The following is a 19,644-nucleotide window of genomic DNA, read 5'->3' as shown; positions in this document are numbered from 1 at the left end:
CAGCCTTCATGGATTGGGTGCCAGCTTGGAACTAAGCATATGGTAGTTTCTTTATAGAGGTTAGGCCCTTATAGCAGCTGGGGGAGACATTGACACTAGGCAGGAGGAAGAACTTCCCTAGAGTAAAGGCTCGGCCACAGGAACATCACCTGTCTATGTCTGTAATGCACTCATTTGGATATTTATTAAGCATCCCATTTCAGGCACCCTGATAGGACTGGAGGATACACAGATGACTAAGGTTAAGTCCTTGCCTTGAAGAAACACATAGTCATCTGTGTCATTCTATAGTAATAATTATAATTCAGTTAGATGAGTAGAATATTAATAATAAGGCATACTTATTGAGCACTGGGTTTTATTTATTTATTTATTTTTGAGACAGAGTTTCTTTCTTGTTGCCCAGGCTGGGGTGCAGTGGTGTGATCTTGACTCACTGCAGCCTCCTTCTCCTCCCGGGTTCAAGCGGTTCTCCTGCCTCAGCCTCCCAAGGTAGCTGGGATTACAGGTGCCCGTCACCATGCCTGGCTATTTTTTTGTATTTTAAGTAGAGACGGGATTTGGCCATTTTGGCCTGGCTGGTCTCGAACTCCTGACCTCAGATGATCCACCCTCCTTGGCCTCTCAAAGTGCTGGGATTACAGGTGTGAGCCACCGCACCCAGCCAGCACTGTGTTTTATATTTATTGACTTATTTACCTCACACTACAACTTTTTTTTTTTTTTTTTTTTTTTTTTTTTTTGAGACAGAATCTTGTTCTGTCGCCCAGTCTGGAGTGCAGTGGCATGATCTCGGCTCACTGCAACCTCCACCTCCTGAGTTCAAGTGATTCTCCCTGCCTCAGCCTCTTGAGTAGCTGGAATTACAGGCGCCTGTCACCGGGCCCGGCTAATTTTTGTATTTTTAGTAGAGACAGGATTTCACCATGTTGACCAGGCTAGTGTTGAACTCCTGACCTCGGGTGGTCTACCCGCCTCAGCCTCCCAAAGTGCTGAGATTACAGGCATGAGTTATCGTGCCCGGCCCACACTATAATTCTTGTGAGGTAACTAGTGTCGTTATTTCAATATCACAGGTGAGAAAATGGAGGCTTACAGATGGGAAGTGATATGACCAGGGTCACACAGCTAGTGAGTGTTGTGCTGGGGGGATGACAAAGGCAGGTGCCGTCCTACATGCATGATAAGTGCTCAGTAAGCACTGTTGAGTGATCGTACGCAAAATACCATGGGGACAGGCGGTGCTGGGAGCACCTCACAAAGGAGGGGACTGTGGGGCATAGCCAACCCCAGGGGCTCGCCTCCTGGCCACTGTAGCTGGCTTTTTCTTGAAAGTAGATCTTCAGTGCTCCTATTAGACACACACACACACACACACACACACTCACACACATTCACACACACACACTATGTGAGGTGATGACTATCTTAATTAGTTTGATTGTGCTGATTATCTCACAATGTATACAGAGATTAGATCATCAAGTTATATGCCTTAAATCTATACATAAATAAAATAACTGGCTTTTTCCTGGCTGCAGGGATGGGCAACCTGAGTCCACAGTGGGACAGTGGAAAAGGGGTTTCTGCCCCTCTGGCCTCTTCTCCATCAGGGAAAGTGGCCACAGCTCGCCCAGGTCCACCGCAGGGGACCCAGGGGCTTGTCTTTCACTGCTTCTTCCTCCCATAGGAAAAATTCAAACAGACCCAATCCCCTCAGGCCCTTGGGTATGAGCCAGATTGCCTCAGTGGAGGGTCTCCTATGATCCCAGCCCCTTTCAGCTGCTCTCCGACCCGTTCCCCAGCATCCTCCCTCTTATCAAACCTGTTCCCTGTCTCCATGGTGACACCGCCTTACCCAGTTTCCTTGGGTGGTCTGGTTGCCTCACAGGGTGAAACTCTGAGAACATTTTCCTCATGTGCAGCCAGAAACTTCCGCATGCCCAGGACTGCCCCTCTCTTCTCTCCTCTCCATTCCCCTCCTGTAAGCCCCTCCCTGAGACATTTCCCATCCCCACCCCATCATGGCTGTGTCCAGTTGAGAGGACTCATAGCCCCTCTGGGTATCCCAAGGGCTCCCAAGAAGAAGGCTTCAGAATGAAGTCACAACCCATCATCTCAATCCCCTTGCTGTACATGCATATGTACAGATAAACACATGTGCCCTCACACATGACATACACATGCCTAGCACCCTCAAAACAAGTACATCCAAGAGCCCAGGTATCCCAACCCATGACCTCCACTTCTTGTACATATCTACAAGTTCATGCAGCCCAGTGAATGTAGCCACAACCAAACCCCAAGCACCCAAGGATCAAGGTGCACTCTTATTTCCCCTGGGTCCAGGCATGGCCTGAATGTTTGAACTGTGCTCTCTGAGTTGCACAAAAAACCAGCTGCACAGCCAACCTCCCAGGACAGTCATATGTCAGTAGGAACCACCAACATGACAGAGCAACCTCTGTGTTTGGAGTTTCTGTGTGTCAGTTCCTTCCCTGTCATTGTGCAGGCACAGCCTCCCCACAGCAGGGCCCAGTGCCTCTTGCCAGGGCCCTTAGCCATTCCCAGGGCCCGTGGCATTGGCTTGGTGGCTCTCGGCCTTGAAATCCCCACTTCACCTCCTGCTTCCAGCTCTGCACGCTCCTCTTCTTTCCCCTTCCCCTGGCACCAGTCTTACCCCTTTTCCTTTTGTGAGAGAGCCAGCCCTGAATGGGGCTCCCTCCACCCTTGAACAGTTGAAATTCGCCTCCTTGCCCCACCCCAGCCCCTTTAGTGAGCGCTGCAGCTGGGCTTTGTGTTGTCTTGGGGCAGGATGTGGGGGGGAGTGGAGGGGTTCAGGCCCCCTCCTCCGCAGGGGAGAACAATGAGGCCGCTAGTCAGGGTGGTGGGGCACAGGGAGTGGGTGGCGTGGGGGCCATGGAGGGACATCAGAGCCTCTGCGGCCGGCCCCTGGAGGGACAGCTGAGTGATGAGGCCTGAGTCACATGCCCCGAGTGCTCCTTGAACTCCCGCTGCGTTCCTGTCGAGACACATCCAGAAATGCACAGGGTAAATATTTAGAGGTAATCATTTTTTTTCCGGCACCTCGAGCCTCCTGCCTTGCTGAGAATGAGCCAGGGGTGGGACACCGGGGGAGGAGTCCAATCCGGCCCAGCTTCTGCAGCTTGGGCTTCTGTGGGCGTCGCCCTACGTTCTCCTGACACTGTCCAGTGTGCTCCTGCACCTTCGCATTTCAGCCACAATCTGAGGCTAGTGGGGCCTGAAAACATCCTGAGGACCAAACCCTGGCTTAAAATCCATCAACAGGCTGGGTGCGGTGGCTCACTCTTGTAATCCCAGCACTTTGGGAGGCCACGGCAGGTGGATCACTTGAGGTCAGGAGTTCGAGACCAGCCTGGCCAACATGGTGAACCCCATTTCTACGAAAAATACAAAAATAGCCAGGCATGGTGGCAGGCGCCCATAATCCTGCTACTTGGGAGGCTGAGGCAGGAGAATCGCTTGAGCCAAGGAGGCGAAGATTGCAGTGAGCCGAGATCATACCACTGTACTACAGCCTAGGTGATAACAGTGAAACTCTGGAAAAAAAAAATCCATCAACAAACTCTCTCGGTTCTGCCTCTCTCCCACCTTAAACTGTGGCCACAGCATACCAGCTTCAGCTTCTGCGGAGCCGTTTCTAGACCCACAAGCCCAGAGGTGACCCTGCTGTTTCCACAGGGGAGCAGGGAGGGAACGGTAGATGAGAAGCAGCGCTGGGTGCAGCATGCCAGTTCCTTGGTTCTACCCTGCACGGAATGTCTCCCTTCCTTGGAGGACATGGAGTCTGGAGCCCAGGCTTTATCAAAGATAAAACATTTGAGACTAAACAGTCTTTTTATAGATTGGAACAGGACTCCCAAGCACACGCTCTCCTGGCTGTTCCCCAGCTTGCCTTTCTGGGCACACACAGAAAGCACATGCATTTCTTGTGGGGAAATGGAGACACTGAGGTTTGAGGGCGACAGTGCATGTCTAGGGAAAGGAGAAAGCCTCAAGAAGGCTTGGGGGGCAGTGCCCAGCCTTGTGGTGTCTGGTCTGGGCCCACCTCTGTACCCCCTCAGGGAAGGGGCAGGCAGAGATGAGAATCAGGTATTAGGAGTTTGAAGTAGGATGGAACCCAAATGTGCCAGGCACACATACACAGTCTCACAAACTGTTGCTCACCCAGGCACAAACTGTGAAGAAGATGCCAACACAGGGTGGGACCCACAGAGGAAGGTACCAACCCCTCTCTACTACTTTCTTCCTTCCATCTTTCCCTCAGTGTCCTGTTGGTAAGTGTCCCAGCCCCACAGGCCTGTGGAAAAGGCACCAGCCCCTCTCCCACTGGCCTGTGGGGCTGGGGCACTTGCCCACAGGACACTGAGGGAAAGGTAGGAGGGGAAAAGCAAATATGTACCGTGCCCGTACTATTTATTAGACAGTCTGTAAACATGAGCTCACTTAATCTTTACAAGCACCCTACCAGCTTGGTGCTGTCCTATTTTTATAGATGAGGTCAACTAGGGGCCCAGCGGTCAACGGCCCAAGATCCGACAGGTAACTGCAGAGGAGAGATGTGACCTCAGGGCCTTTTGACTTCAAAGCTCAGTGCTCCTTTCTCTTTGTTTTCTTGAGTGTGAAATGGAGATAATGATGGAAGCTAATTTGGGGTTATTATGAGAATGGAGGGAGGTTGTTTGGATAAAGGTTAGCTGGTGTCTGACACAGAGTGGGCCTCCAGTAAATGCCAGGGTAATTATTGTGATTATTTTGTGTTCAGGGCCTCTAAGAGGGCAGTGACACTGAAACCCCGCACAGGGTCTGTCAGATGATATGCGCTTAAGATGATCAAGGCTATGGATCTGCAGAGGGACTGGGATGCTTACACCCTTTGGGAATCTAGTGGTGTGCCAATTCTGTGACGTGCCAAGGGTCAAGTCTTCCAGGTGGACTAAGGCAGTGGTCCCTAACCTATTTGGCACCAGGGACCAGTTTCATGGAAGACAATTTTTCCACAGATGGGGGTGGAGTGTGGGGGATGGTTTTGGGGTGAAACTGTTCCATCTCAGATCATCAGGCATTAGTTAGAGTCTCATAAGGAGCGTACAACCTAGACCCCTCGCATGCGCAGTTCACAGTAGGGTTTGCGACCCTATGGGAATCTTATGCTGCCTTGGCTGATCTGACAGGAGGCGGAGCTCAGGTGGGAATGCTCACCCGCCCGCTCAGCTCACCTCCCTCTCTATGTTCCGCCTGGTTCCTAACAGACCAAAGCCTGGTTCCGGTCAACTGCCCCGGGCTTGGGGACCCCTGGACTAAGGGAAGCAAACAGGTAGAGCCTGGTAGGCACTTCAAAGGGCAGTGAAATGCCACTAGCTCTGGGATTGAATCAGAGGATGGTCCCCCATGGGGAGCCCAGGGACCATCTTACCAGTTCATGAATAATGAATGAGCCTGCTCCATAGATCAGAATGGCAGTGATCTCTGGGCCTCAGTTTCCCCACCGGTAAAAAGCGTGGATGAGATATTATTTGTATTTGGCGATCCCTCCCTTCCTGCTCTGAAATTCTATGAATTTTACTCTAGTTCCTCCCTTTATAGGGAGGCCAGTTTCCTGCATAATCCCAATCACAGCCAGTCCCAGGGGAGTCTCACAAAGGAACGGTGAAAGGCAGAGGGGAAAGTGGGAGACCATATAGAGAGAATCCTCAAATGGCCCAGGAGGCCTGACTCCCAGCTTAGTTCTTGCTCTTAGAGAGAATGCAGCTGCTGTTGCCAGACTGGCTTTGGAGTTAGAATGGCCTGGTGGGGGGTAGTGTGGGAATCTCAGAGGTCCTTCAAGGGGGTTTGGCACCTGGACAGTGCCAGATGGCCCAAGTGGGGAGTTCACAGCTCCTTTTCCCATTTTCTCTCCACCAGGGACCTCAGTATGAACAACCTCACAGAGCTTCAGCCTGGCCTCTTCCACCACCTGCGCTTCCTGGAGGAGCTGTGAGTAGACGCTTTGCAGGGTGGGAGGCAAGCGTGGGCTGTGTCTAACATCTCTGGAACCAGGGCTCCCCAGGAGGTGGGGTGTCGAGAAGAGAAAGGGGCTTGGGAAGCTAAGACTGTTCTTGACAGAAGGGTGTTCTTTAGCTGACACCTGGCCCAGGTGTGAATTGACATGCTGGGCCACATGGCATGGGAAGTCTAGGATCTAGCTTTCATTGCTCTTTGAAACCAGTTCCTCTTTGCAGCATTCCCTCCTAATGTGAATAGTCACACTTCTCCCTGGGAGTCATCTTTGACCTGCTGTCATCCCCTGTGTCCAGCCACCATCCCCTCCCCAAGGCCTGGTGGTTCTTCTCTGGGATGTCTCTCACCTCCACCCCGTTTCTCTAGTCCCACTGCTACTGCCCCAGATGCCCGCTCACATCTGGGGGTTGAACCAGCCTCCAAACAGACAGATGCCCTCCTTCCATTCTAAATTACTCTGCACACCTTCAGGATGCATCTCACCAGCTCAAAAGCTTTCTGTAGTTCCCCATGGCCTAAAAGATCCACTTCTTAGACCCTCCCTTACAGTAAAGGTCCATTTCCTCAACAAAGTGCTCCCTGGTGAATCCCTGCCCACAGTGGTTGCTCTCAGGTTGAGATTCTTAAATCTGGCCTTATATGTGAGGGAGGCTCATAAGTAAACCATCTCCTGGGTTAGAGTGACTGACTGCCTGCTCTGGGAAGCCAGGTCATTCTGTCCCAATCCTTCCTTTCATCCTAGCTCTATATTTCCAACACCTCCTAGCCCTGTTTATTCTTATTTTCACACCACATAGATCCTTGGGGCTCTAGAAATTTTGCTTAAACTTCTCAAACTGAGGATTACAGCTCTTTCAGAATTTGTCTAACTCTTTTAGAATTTAAACAAAAAAATCATAAACAAAGAAACTTCACAAATTGTGAGTTCCTGGCCCCGAAAGCATTCACAATTTCACCTCTACCCTGGCCCCACTACTCCCCTAACAGACGTCCCCACCTTGACCCTAGACAGTGCTCCCCAAGGATACAGTCAACCTGCCCCTGTTGGAGTTTTGATCCCTAGGGCTATGGCTTGGTCTCCAGACCAAGTACCTGTTGAACCCCCTCTAGTAGACAGGCAAGCTCAAGGTGCTCTGGGAGAAAACAAGATAAAAGCCTTCCTGCCACCCCCAGGTCCAGGTGAGGCTGAAGAGTAGTGTGGCCAGCAAGTTAGCAGGGGAGTGTGGCAGCTGTTGGCTCAGGCATCCAGGGTGTTCTGTGTAAGGAAGTGGTCAGGGTCGGCCTGGCTGGTGGGCAGGAAAGCCTTCCTGGAGGAGGAAGATTAAACCAGTTTTCAAAGGAGATGGACAGGGTAAGAGGCAGTGGAGGGGCCTTTTGAGGGGGAGATAACCTAGCTTAGGTGGGAATGCAAAGCAAAAGCAAAGGCCAAGGAGCTCAGGCAGACCTCTCAGGTCATGGGAGGTCTGGACCCATTTTAGAGGCTCCACGTAAAGGACCTTTCCACGGCAAATACCCACCTACAGAACCCAAGCTAGGAGACCTCAGATGTCACGATGCCTTTCCACACAGTTTTTTTTTAAACAATATATGTCAAATAAAGAGACTTTTATTATTATGTTTTAAAAATAGCTTCTGAGGTATGCCTGAATAGTCTCCATATCTACAAGCCTCTTGGTAGCAACTGATGCACATAATAATATCCCTGGGGACTTTGGAGATCAGGCAGTGCCTTCATGTACAATTAAACTCTGCTCAGTCAGGTTTCAGCATTGAGTGTATTTCATTGCATTTGCTCCTTTTAGATCTGGTGATTGCCCCTGACAAACGTGGAAATGCTTAATTAGACCAGAATCTTAGATGAATCACAACACCCCGTTTCCTAACCCTCCTGGATTAGTGGGGGTTAGCTGTGTAGTTTAGGGCCTGGAGAGACACAGACACACCCCCTGGTATTCATCCCTCCACTGATGACACCGTATGATGCAGTCCAACAGTTGAGAGCAGGTGGTGGGTAATCCAGGTTAGTACAGAACAGGATGAGGGGAAACTGTGGCTGTGAGCCTTGAAATTAGTCAGGTCTGGGCGAGAACACCAGGCTCTGCCATGGACTGGTTCTGTGACCCCTAGGGGATGTGGTTGACTTCTCCTAGCCTCAGTTTGCTCATCTGAAATTTGGGGAAAATAATAGGCACTTTACAGGATTATTGTGAGAACTGAGGCAATGCATGTGAAGTATTAAACACATTGTAGATCTCAATAAATGGTAGTTCTTACCACCGCCCTCCCTTCCCCTATCCCAAGACACTGACTTATGGAGGTCACCACCTCCTTGGGTTACCTGCCAACATCGTTGACCATTGTCTCTGATTTCCAGGCGTCTCTCTGGGAACCATCTCTCACACATCCCAGGACAAGCATTCTCTGGTCTCTACAGCCTGAAAATCCTGTAAGTATAGGTACACCTAATTTTACATAAAGCTGCAGCACTGAGAATTGTGAGCAAATCAAAGTTTCAGAACCCAGGTCTTGGTTTACCACTGCCTTGCTTATTATTTCCTTATCTTCACTTTCAGTTTCAATTGTTATTTCCATTTCTTTGCTTCACCTTGTCTGTAACAAACTTTATGATTTGTCAACAAACATTTAATTGTATCTGCTACATTCAGCCACACTAAAAGGAAGTGAAACATTAAAAAAAATAAAGTGTATAATGACCATCGACATAGGTCTTTGTGGGGCTGAGTTCAGTTACAGACCCACAGGTCTCTCCCCATGACCTCTAGCCCAAGAAAGGGATAAGACTGTTTCTGGAGAGGGGAAATCCAGGTGGCTTTTCTTTGGCTCTTCTCCTTGCAACCCAACCTTAGTCTCTGTGGCTGCAGCAAGAGTTTCCATTCTGGCTGTAAACATATTCCCTCCTTCAGTCTTCAGGTTGCTTCCTCCCTGCTCCTCCTTTGCCTATTCCCTTTGAAGCAAAAGGTAAGTGAGAGTTGGAGAGGACCTTTTGTTATTTCACCTGGCTTCCACTTGCCATCAAACTGATTGCCCATTTCAGGGAAAGGAAGGCTGAGACATAATCTCCTCCCATCCCAACTCATGACTCACTTTGTTCCAACTAAGACTGTCCTCCCCAAGCCTCCTCATATTCTTATGATGAGTGAGGGTAAGAAGAATTGGGAGGAAGCAGATGCATAGGGACTGAAGGTAGATAGGAGAGGTTCCCAGGGAGGGTGCGTTGCCACAGGGTCTGGTTTGGGAAGAAAAGGAGGATATTGGGGAATGATGTTGGAGCAATAGAATGAGCATTTGGGGCTTCCCTAAAGTGGTGAGTCATTCCCAACTCTGCTACTCCCTTACCCCTGACTTGACTTGCAGACAGTTGAGCAGGTTGTTCATTGCACCAGACCATCTGGTTAAGGAAGTGAGAAGGGGCTGAATCCCAGTCCTGTGCCCTGGCTTGGGGCTGTATTCACCCAGAAAGGGATATCTTTTAACAATGTACTCAGAGTTGCTGATGGGTTAGTGGTGGTCCTACCCCGCTTGGCCCATGAGCTCCAGGCTTCCAGCTGGTCAAGGTCAACACTCCACATCTAAGCACTTTCTCCTTTCCCTGTGTTGTTGGTCTCTGGCCCCTCTGTCTGTGAATCTCTGACTCACAAGGCTCTCTGGTCTCTATCCTTCCCTTAATCTCTGCTCTGTCCTTGGGTCTCTCCTGTTGTCACCAGCCTCAGTCTCCTTGTCTCCCCCTTCTCCTTCTCTGTCTCAGACCTTGCTCTCCCTCTCCCTGCCCCACTATTCCCTGCCTCTCAGTTCTGCTTCTTCCTGTCTCCTCTCTGTGTCTCTCTCCCCATAAACATCTCTGCCCTGGGGAGCAGGGGAGGCGTTCTGAAACAGACACACAGTGCAGGCGGCCTACTTGGTGGTGTGTCTGTGCCCAGTGACAGGCTCAGACCTGCAGTCTGGATTAGAGAGCAGGGCTCTGTTTACTGGGCCTTCAGAAGATGTGAGACTCACGTCCCATTCCTAAGACTCCGGCTTAGAGATGAGCCTCCTCTTTCTTCTTTGCCTGCATTAGGCAATAAATCAAAGCTTCAGAGAAACCACAGGCCTCCCGCCCCCCTTTCTGCAAATGGCACCCTTGGCTCAGTGAGTAGGGCAGCAGGGAGAGGTTGTAGGCAGGAGTTGAATGGGAGCTGAGGACAGCCAGGCTGTCCACTCCCCCACTTTGCCATTGAGCCCCATTTTGCCCCATCCTCAAAGATCACCTGGTCCCCCAAAGCCTTTGTGTCAGTCCTTGGCCTATAGAACCTCTCTACCTTAGGGATGAGTTGGGTGGTCTTGGGGAATTATCCTCCTATATGCTTCAAAGCAGAAGATTCCACCTGCATCCTAGGCATGAATTACTCTCTGATGTCTGATGTCAATTTCCCTTGTAGTTCCTTCCATTGCTTTCTTTTCAGAGCTGCAAGAAAAATAGAGCAGTAGCACCGTGATAATGATAACCTATTTTTTGTACCAGGAGACGGTCACCTTAGCTGCTCCCCAGTCTTCTCTGGGCCTGGGACCCTTATCTGAGTGGCCTCTTCTTATTTCAGAGGCCGGGCTCTCCCTGTGGGACACTCTGCCTTGGTCCTTCTCTCCCGAGGCAAAGGATTAAATAAAGAAGATTCTCTCTCTGATCCTTTCTTAAATGACTGTGACAGAAGCCCTCTCTCATGTCTTTCCCACCGCCCCCCACCCCCCACCCATCCCTGCCTGACCTGGAAATATTACTCTTAAGATCTTCTTCTTCCTCTGCGAGCTCTCTAAGTCTTCAACCCATAGGCTCTGGCCAGGCTCAGATCAAGAGAGTCAGCCCCTGCGGGGAATTTTCGGTCTCACACTGCTATCTCTGTCCTGTAGAGCTGGCAAGGTCCAGACGCTAATCTTAACCATTACTAGTCTCACCATCCTGGCTCAGCACTGGAGCTGTGCTAAGGGAAGCCACAGTTCCCTCTGTCCTAGGCATGTGGGAAAAATGCCTGAGCCTCTGGGGGCTCCTGTCCTACCTGTTTTTACACAGGGGCAGCTTTGGCCAGAGCTCCTGCATCTTGACCTACGGCCTAAGGGTGTGGGGATGTATGTGTGCGTGTGTGTGTCAGACTTCTCCAGTCTTTATCTCAGAAGTTTCCTGTCTTGTCTCCATCACAGGTTTCTTTCCCCAGAGCTGCCCTCCCAGAGAGCTGGGTGAGGCCTGAGGCTTGGTCATCTTCCCACCTCTGAAGACAAGTTCCTCCCTCCTTATGCCAGATTGGCCTGACATAAGATGACCTGGCATCTAGAAAGATTTCTGCTGGGCTTCAGTTGCTTCTCACCAGGCCCAGATCTGGGAAGTTGGAGTAACAGTCTGAGGACCTGCCTCCCGTCCTGCCCTCAAGAGACTGGGCAGGAGATTTTCCCAGGTGCCTTGCTCCTGGATTGAGCCGGAAATCCCTATAAGTCTGTGACTGTGGATTTTTAGCCCATGCCATCTTGATAAAGACGAAGGCTCTTAGAAGGCAGCTCCTGCTTCCTCAGCTGGGGTTCATCCCACATGAAACCCTGGCTCCAGGCCATAGAGGAGTGGTTGGGAGTTAGCATCTCTGGGACCCATCCTGGAGGAAATCTCCCTGAACCAGCCTCTAGTGTAGCCCTTTTCACCCTGTATGGAACTGTCTTCAGTTGACAATAACTGTGTTTACTCTCCGCCTGGCTAGGCGGTGACCATGCCTGGCTGAGTCTGGGCTCCTTTAGTGTTGATGAACTGAATTGAGCTGACCCATGAAAGGACATGCTGGTCATTTGGGAGTGCTGGGCTCTGTCCGAGCCTCACTAACCTGGCTCAGGGGAGAAGGCTGCCCCCTCTGAATCACCCCTGTACATGAGGCAGTCTTTCAAGGGACTGGATGACAGGAAGTAGATCTCATGTGCAGTCAGAAGCCTTGAGGTCAGACTCAGAGCCTCACCAGACCCCAGAACAGGTGTTAAGAAGGATTTCAGATTTCCTCTCTCTGAGCCTCCATTTCCTCACCTTTTAAAGTGGAGGAGTCAGAATAAAATTTCCAACATTTTTAGCTGTGGAAACTTAAAACAGATTCTTTGTATTTCATACACGTGATGATCAGTGTTCACCCTCATGAGTGAGATGTGCCACCCTTGGACCTTGTTACAACATCAGCACATTACCCCTTTACATGATTTTTTTTTTAAAAAAAAGGAAACAAAATCAAAAGCATTTTGTGGCCTGGGCGTGGTGGCTCATGCCTGTAATCCCAGCACTTTGGGAGGCCAAGGCAGGTGGATGACCTGAGGTCAGAAGTTCAAGACCAGTCTGACCAACATGGTGAACCCACATCTCTACCAGAAATACAAAATTAGCAGGGCTTGGTGGCACACACCTGTAATCCCAGCTACTTAGGAGGCTGAGGTAGGAGAATCACTTGAGCCTGGGAGGTGGAGTACAGTGAGCCACCTCCTTGAGAGTTGCGCCATTGCACTCCAACCTGGGCAACAAGAGCAAAACTCCGTCTCAAAAAAAAAAAAAGGCATTTTGTGTCGACGTCTCAATACATAAAACAGATGAAGGAGGTCTCTGGTTAAAGCGAGTAAAGAGGGTGGTACACTCCAAGCTGTGTCTTACCTACCCGTCCCATAACCCCCAAGCACTTCTACAGAACTAAAGGAGCCTTTGGAAACCACTGGTGGATCACCTCTTTTATACCTTTGGACATGACACTCATGGTTCCTGCCCCTAAATGCCTCTCTGGTCAGAGAGGTACTTCACATGTGTGAGGAGGGGAGGAGTGCTGAGGACTAGACTTCTACTGGACCAATGTCTGCATGTTAGAGTCAGCTGGGAGCTTGCAAAACTAGTGATGCCTCATATTCCTTCCCCAGAGACTTTGCCCCGGAGATTTAACTGGGCTTCAGTGTGACCTGGGCATTGGGATTTTAAAAATCATCCCAGAGGTCAGGTGCAGTGGCTCATGCCTGTAATCTCAGTGCTTTGGAGGGCTGAGGCAGGAGGATCGCTTGAACCCAGGAGTTTGAGACCAGCCTGAGCAACAAATCAAGACCCCATCTCTACAAAAAAAAAATGTTAAAACCTTGTCTGTTGATTCTGATGTACAACCAGGGCTAAGAACCGCTGGATTAGATAGACTGCCTCTCCATATAGAACCAGGGCTAGAAAGAGAAGTAGGAAAATGTCATCATAAAAGCACTGGCCTGAGAGACAGGACTTGAATCCTAGTCTTGATTCTGCCATTAATTTGCTTTGTAACTTAGGGCAAGTTACTTTCCCTCTCTGAGCCTTCGCCTCCTCATCTTGGAAAACAAAGGGCTGTTTTCTTCCAAGCTTTATAACCCAGTTGTAGTTCAATAAAAAAATGATGGCTGGCAAGTGAGACCAGGAACATCAAGAGAAATGGGTCAGGGCCAAAGCTGACTGCCATGCTGACCTCCAGCTTGATGGGTGTTGATTCCATGAATAAAAGGACTTTCTGATGATCAGACTGTCTGGCATGGGATGAGTTGTCTGGGGGAGACAATGAGTTCCCTGGCACTAGAAGGAAAATTAAGTGCCCTGAGAAGATGTTGCAGTGTCTGCATTGGTAGGAGGTACAATTCAGAAACCTTAAAGCTCTTTCTAGATCTCTCTCTGGGATTTGACAAAGGAAAGGATGGAGGAATCTTAGGAGGTGATGTAGGTAGAGATGCATTGAGGGGCCTCTTGGAGCTCAGGCTCACCTGTGCAGTGACCAGATGTAGCCTCCTGGGCCCCTGGAGGAGTGGGGCCTGTGAAGAGGCATGAGCAGCCTGTGACCCCTTGCTTTCTCAGCCATCATTTCTCTTGTATTCTTGCTCCAAGCACCCTCAGGCTTCTGCATGAGAATCAAGGTAGGCCCCTGAGATGGGAAGTGAAGGCCCATCCTTTAGATGAAAGAAGTCAGGATGGCTGGGAGGGTAGAAACACTAAGCAGGGCAGAGGGCAGGAGATGTCCTGGATGGGATGTCACCACTGAGTGAGGCTTTATGCACCTTCTGGCAGCCTATTCCTTTGAAAGATGAAGGAATCAAGGTCCAGAGAGTGGAGAGGAAGTGACTTACTCAAGTCATGCAGTAAGTGGTAACACTGAGACCAGATACTAATCATGATAATTGATAGTATCAGTGAATGTGCTATTGAACTTGTCCTCTGTGTGAGACACTGCCATTGAGTGCTTTACAGGGGTGATTTTATTTGATCCACACAATCAGTGCATGAGGTCAGTATCACCCCCAACTTATAGATGAGAAAACTAAGGCCCATGGTGCTTAAGTAGCTTGCACACTATCACACAGCTGGAGGCAACAGAGTTAGGATGTGGATCAGGGCTGTCTGACTTCAGAGTCTGCACCTGTGACAACTATACTTTAAGGAAGCCCAAGAGACACAGGTTTGAATTCCAACCCTGAAGCAACACTCTGTAACTGGAAAGGCCCCTCTGGCACTTGGTGGAGGCTGGATTGAAGGGGCCACTGGAGGCCAGCAGACCTTCAGGAACACAGAGTTTGCATGGAAAGGGGCTGAGCCCTCCAGCTGCTCAGAGCCCTGGGCTCTGCCCCTTCCTGCAGCCAGGCCCTTCCCCTGTGTGGCCCTTGCCCCTTCCCTACCCTTTGGGGTGGCAAGGAGGAACCCAATCCCAGGGGTCCCCAAAGTCTGTCTTTGTTCTTTGTTGTCCCTTCTGTAGCCTTGCCTCTATGAAGGGCTCCTCCTATCCCCACCCATTCCCACAGTGAGCTCAGCATTCTTTTGTTCTTGTGATGCTGAGATTGGGTTCATATTTGAGATTTTCACATACCCGTAAGAGGAGTTTAAGAGAGATGACATGTGACTCTAACCAGGACATCACATAGGAGGCGTGGATAACGACTCAGGCTCATCATCTTACTGTTCAGCATTTTCTAGCTGTTGCTGTATCCCACCACTATGATAGATGCTGTGGTGTAATGGTTAAGTGTCTAGACTCTGGACCCTAAGTGTCTAGACTCTGGACCCAAACCCTCTGGGTTCAAAGCCCAGCTCTGTCACTTATCAGTTGTATGCACCCTCAGCATGAGGATGATAATAATTCCTATCTGTTGGAGTTATAACAAGGGTAATTTTGAATTAATACAAGTCCTAAGACCAGGACCTGGCACATTAGCCATTGCTATTATTAAACTGAAGGACCAGAAAATGGGCTACTCTTCCTGAAGTGTGGAATTACCTGAACAATTGTGGACCAAGGTTCCCCCTCTGAAAGATGGATGGATACACCATAAAGGGGTGGTTGAGTCTCCTAGGGTAGGGCTTACTCACTGTGCCCAGGGCAGTCAGCAACTTTCTCCTTTCCTGCTTCCCCAGCTCTTCCATGAACTCGCTGTGTGCTCTCCTTCTCATTTCTGGATATAAAGGCCTGGAGGGTCATTGTGGGGTTTTGGGGCTTGGGTCCTGGTTCCCACAGGGCAGCTAGTGAGCAGATCATTTTCACTGGCTGGTACAGCACTTCTTTGAGGGATTAGGTGAGACTGGGCCATGAGAATAGTGCAGATACACTCATCTGGGGTACTTTGAATTGTTCCTATAGACAAATGCTCAAAAAACTATATCTGCCCGGGGCCCTGACACCCTAAGGGCAGCCTTACCCTCATCCACATCCTCCCCTTCCACAAAGAAACCTTTAGCCTTTCAGATGAATAGACAGGGAAACTGACAACCTACATTTTCCCACATCCTTACTGACCAAACTTTAACAGAATCCCAAGTACTCTGACTTCAGAACGCCTTCTCTCCTTCCTCTCCATGGTCTTCTTCACCCCTGCCTCATCCTAGGGTCCCTTCTGAGATGCTCTCCCTGGACACTGGGCCTCTCTGCCGCATGTACAACCCCCCAGGGGACCTCAGCAGCCTCTGAATCTGCACTAACAAGTCTGCTGGAGCAGACTCTCTCTGGGGCTCTGAGGCTGGAGTGGGAAGGAGAGGTCTGGCTTGGGGCTGGGGGTTCAAAGGAGGAGTCAGCACCCCCAACCCAGTTCTGCATGCCATGTGGGTCCTTAAAGCCCTTTCTCTTTCCCCGTAGGATGCTTCAGAACAACCAGCTGGGAGGAATCCCCGCAGAGGCACTGTGGGAGCTGCCGAGCCTGCAGTCGCTGTGAGTCATTAGAGGGCCGGTCTGGGAGTCACCAGCTTCCTGGGGCCTGAGTCACAGCCCAGGGCCCCCTGCCTCAGCTTTCCCTTTCCTCTGCAGGCCCCCCTCTTCCAGACCACGTTCCAGACAGCATGCCACTCCTGGCTTTGGTTTCTCCAGGGTTTTCTGTTGCCATCAGTGTGTGGATGTGTACACTCCTATGCGTATTTCAGGAAAGGAGGGCTCCCAGGCCCCACTGGGGGACTGTGGGAATGGGACCTCCCTAGGTGAGGCCACCAGGGCAGCGGTCCTGGGGCGACTGGCGTTCTGCCATTGGAGCCTGGGGTTAGGGGTGGAGACTGATGCCCAAAATAAGCATCAGGAAAGGGCTGTCTCCTCTACCTAGCCTGCTCTTGCCCCGGGCTCTGTTGTGGGTGGGAAGGAAGCTAGGCTCAGATACTCATTTTCTCTACTTGGGGGTGGGACTGCCCTCAGGGACTCACAGGCCACCCATAATAGATCCCTCTCGCCAAGGAGCCCTGTAGTTCCCTTCTTGTCCAGCAGGGGCATCGTGGAAGCCAGACCCAGCCTGAGGGTGGAAGCCAGACCCAGCCTGAGGGTGGAAGCGGGAGCAGGTGCTCCAGGGTGATGTAACCCAGCCCAGTGGGAGCCGCTGGGCTTCATCCACATAGTGCACAGCCCAAGGCCTGGAACACAGTAGGTGCCTCATACATGCTTGATGAACCTAACTTAATTATCAGGTACAACTTCATCCGATGGGAAAGTGAACAGATATTTTGGGAGAAGTCAAAGTTGGGGGGCAGGATTGGGGCACAGCAGTTAGCTAGTGGGGGAAACTGAGTTATAGTGGGCATGCAGTGTGTCCGGACAAAGGCCTCTCATATTCTCAGCCTTTGACGCTGTTCAGTCTGTGGATGTGGAAGTCAGACAACTTCTGACTTCTCCTTGGGTGGAAGGAGAAATGAGGTGGGAAAAGGTGACTTTCCTTCCCATGTCTGATATTTAGGCCCCATTCCACCTTATGCAGAGGGCCAGCTGTGGGGGTCCTGGCTAGCAGCTGTGCCACACCCACTTGTGGTGAGGGCTTTCCTCTCCTACTCCTTCCCTGGGTGCCCTCTACCTTTCTGCCTCTGTGTATGGTCTCTGGCAATCCTCAGCTGCTCAATCAATCAGCCCCAGTGGCAGAACCTGCCTCCCCGCACTCTCTCAGCTTCCACCCCCACTTCCCAATGAGTGCTGGGCGTCTGGCCCCAGCCCTCTCCCCTCCCATCCAGCCTCACCCCTGGACAGGGCCAGGCAAACCAGTGTGCCCCTAGAAGCCAATGTCGGAAGACCAGAGGCCAGGCAAGCCTGTGCTTGCTCCCCACCCGCAGGGCAGACTAAACATTTGCCTAGGGCACCGGCACAGCAGGGACATCCAAAAATAAGGGAGGAGGAGTGAGAAGAATTTGACATTTCATCCACAGTCTCAAGAGGATTTCATAGGGAAAAAAATTAGACTTTCATTGGACTTCTTCACACTTTTAAGGTTGTTAATTAAGTTTACTTTTTTTTTTTTTTTTTTTTTTTAAAATCGTGAATCACATATTCTGAGTTCTTGGGGCTTCTAAAGGTCTTGCTTTCAGACTAGACATGGAGCTTTTGGGCAATGCAGACAATTTTCCCTACACTTTCTGAGAAGTGGGCAGCCCTTGTGGCTGGGAGAACCAGACCATTAGCTTCCACTTTCAGCCCCATTATTCTCCTTTGCCTGGGCATAACAGGGCAGGGGACAGAGGTCAAGTCCCCCACTCCCCCAGTTATAAGGCAGATGAGTAGATTTTGCTTTTTGCAATCCTGCAAGAAGAGCACTGGCCTGTGTGACAAAAAATGTGGCTTCAAGTCCTGGCTCTGATCTTGACTACTGTATCATTTGCCTCTCTGCACCTCAGTTTCTCCATCTTCAAGTGGGGGATAATTATCTTCCCTGCCTCATAGGGTGTTGGGAAGATCAAATATAAAGTCAATGTGAGGGGGATTTGCAAAAAAAAAAAAAAAGACTTCATACAGCTATAACGTATGATGATGTTATTGTGAGATTGTTCACCTAACCAGTCATTGATCCTCTGTTTGTTTGTTTGTTTGTTTGTTTGTTTTGAGAAAGGGTCTGACTCTGTCACCCAGGCTGGAGTGCAGTGGCCTGATCTCAACTCACTGCAACCTCCATCTCCTAGGCTCAAGCCACCCTCCCACCTTAGCCTCCGGAGTAGCTGGGACTACAGGCGTGCGCTACCATACCCAACTAATTTTTGTATGTTTTTGTAGAGACAGGGTTTTGGTTTTGCCATATTTGCCCAGGATGGTCTCGAATTCCTGAGCCCAAGCAATCCACCTATCTTGGTCTCCCCTCCCACAGTTCTGGGATTACAGGAGTAAGCCACTGTGCCCAGCCTGATCCTTTTTTTCTTTTTTTTCTTCAAGACGGAGTTTTCGCTCTTGTCGCCCAGACTGGAGTGCAGTGGTGCAATCTCAGCTCACTGCAACCTCCACCTCCTGGGTTCAAGCGATTCTTCTGCCTCAGCCTCCCAAGTAGCTGGGACTACAGGCGCGCACCACCACGCCTGGCTAATTTTTGTATTTTTAGTAGAGACGGGGTTTCACCATATTGGCCAGGCTGGTCTCAAACTCCTGACCTCGTGATTCACCTGCCTCGGCCTCCCAAAGTGCTGCGATTATGGCACCCAGGTCCATTTTTTTAACAAAATTTTTTGAGGTGCCAGAACCAGAGTTGAGCATTGAAAGATTAGTATGAATCAGGTGAAGAGGCGGGGAATGCCGTTTCAGACAGAGGGAACAGCACACGCTGCAAAGGCACAAAGTTAAGAAAGAACCTGAAAGGTTCTTGTATCGGTTGGAATCCCGAGAGCTTGCCAACAGATAACACGAGGTGGTGTGGAGCAACGTGCTGTTTTAACTAGGCCTGGGGGCAGATGGGCTGAGGCCTAAAATGGCGTCAGCCTCAAGTGAGGATGGGGCAGGGAGTTTATAGTCTCCTGTAAACAGGAGGTGTCTCAGTCTGACGTAACTGCTACATGGTACCTGGATGGCCTCTTTCTCGATCTTCGGGGTAAGTGTCATCCGGCCGCCTCTTTTCCTGCTTCTGCTATATTGCTGGTGCACGCTGCTGGCGCAAGTAGCCGTGCGCCTTGCGACTGGGCCTGAGAAGGGAGGAGTTACTCATCCCTTCAAGCTTTCAGGCCTCGGGGAGAATCTTTCAGAAACAAGTAAATTCTAGAGAATTTGGAAGGAAGTGAGTCTGGCTGGCTGAACTCTGTGTGTGTGTGTGTGTGTGTGTGTGTGTGTGTGTGTGTGTGTGTGTGTGTGTGTGTGTTGGGCGGCTGGTGGGAAGGGCAGTAGTGGGGAAAGATCTGGA

General features: G+C 50.4%; 1 protein-coding gene, 1 long non-coding RNA gene and 1 other non-coding gene across 5 annotated transcripts in view; 2 read left to right on the top strand and 1 right to left on the bottom strand.

The window, feature by feature from the left end:
* The window catches only part of LGR6 (leucine rich repeat containing G protein-coupled receptor 6), a 122,894-nt gene that overhangs the window by 24,689 nt on the left and 78,561 nt on the right, over nucleotides 1-19,644 (top strand). For all 3 annotated transcript variants that reach the window (XM_050763016.1, XM_050763020.1, XM_050763017.1), the window contains exons 2-4: nucleotides 5,947-6,018; nucleotides 8,417-8,488; nucleotides 16,164-16,235. In XM_050763016.1, coding sequence (XP_050618973.1) covers nucleotides 5,947-6,018; nucleotides 8,417-8,488; nucleotides 16,164-16,235 — 216 coding nt within the window. The remainder of the gene's footprint in view (nucleotides 1-5,946; nucleotides 6,019-8,416; nucleotides 8,489-16,163; nucleotides 16,236-19,644) is intronic.
* On the bottom strand, nucleotides 7,749-10,878 carry LOC126939611 (uncharacterized). Its single transcript, XR_007720429.1, has 4 exons — nucleotides 10,803-10,878; nucleotides 10,359-10,504; nucleotides 8,381-8,486; nucleotides 7,749-7,859 (listed from the first exon to the last, which is right to left on the bottom strand). It is a non-coding gene; the product is annotated as an uncharacterized LOC126939611 (long non-coding RNA).
* LOC126945671 (small nucleolar RNA U13) lies at nucleotides 12,155-12,255 on the top strand. Its single transcript, XR_007722515.1, has one exon. It is a non-coding gene; the product is annotated as a small nucleolar RNA U13 (small nucleolar RNA).

The sequence above is a fragment of the Macaca thibetana genome, chromosome 1 (genome assembly GCF_024542745.1).
Source record: "Macaca thibetana thibetana isolate TM-01 chromosome 1, ASM2454274v1, whole genome shotgun sequence".
Taxonomy (NCBI): Eukaryota; Metazoa; Chordata; class Mammalia; order Primates; family Cercopithecidae; genus Macaca; species Macaca thibetana.
This window is presented reverse-complemented; position numbering and strand designations above follow the sequence as displayed.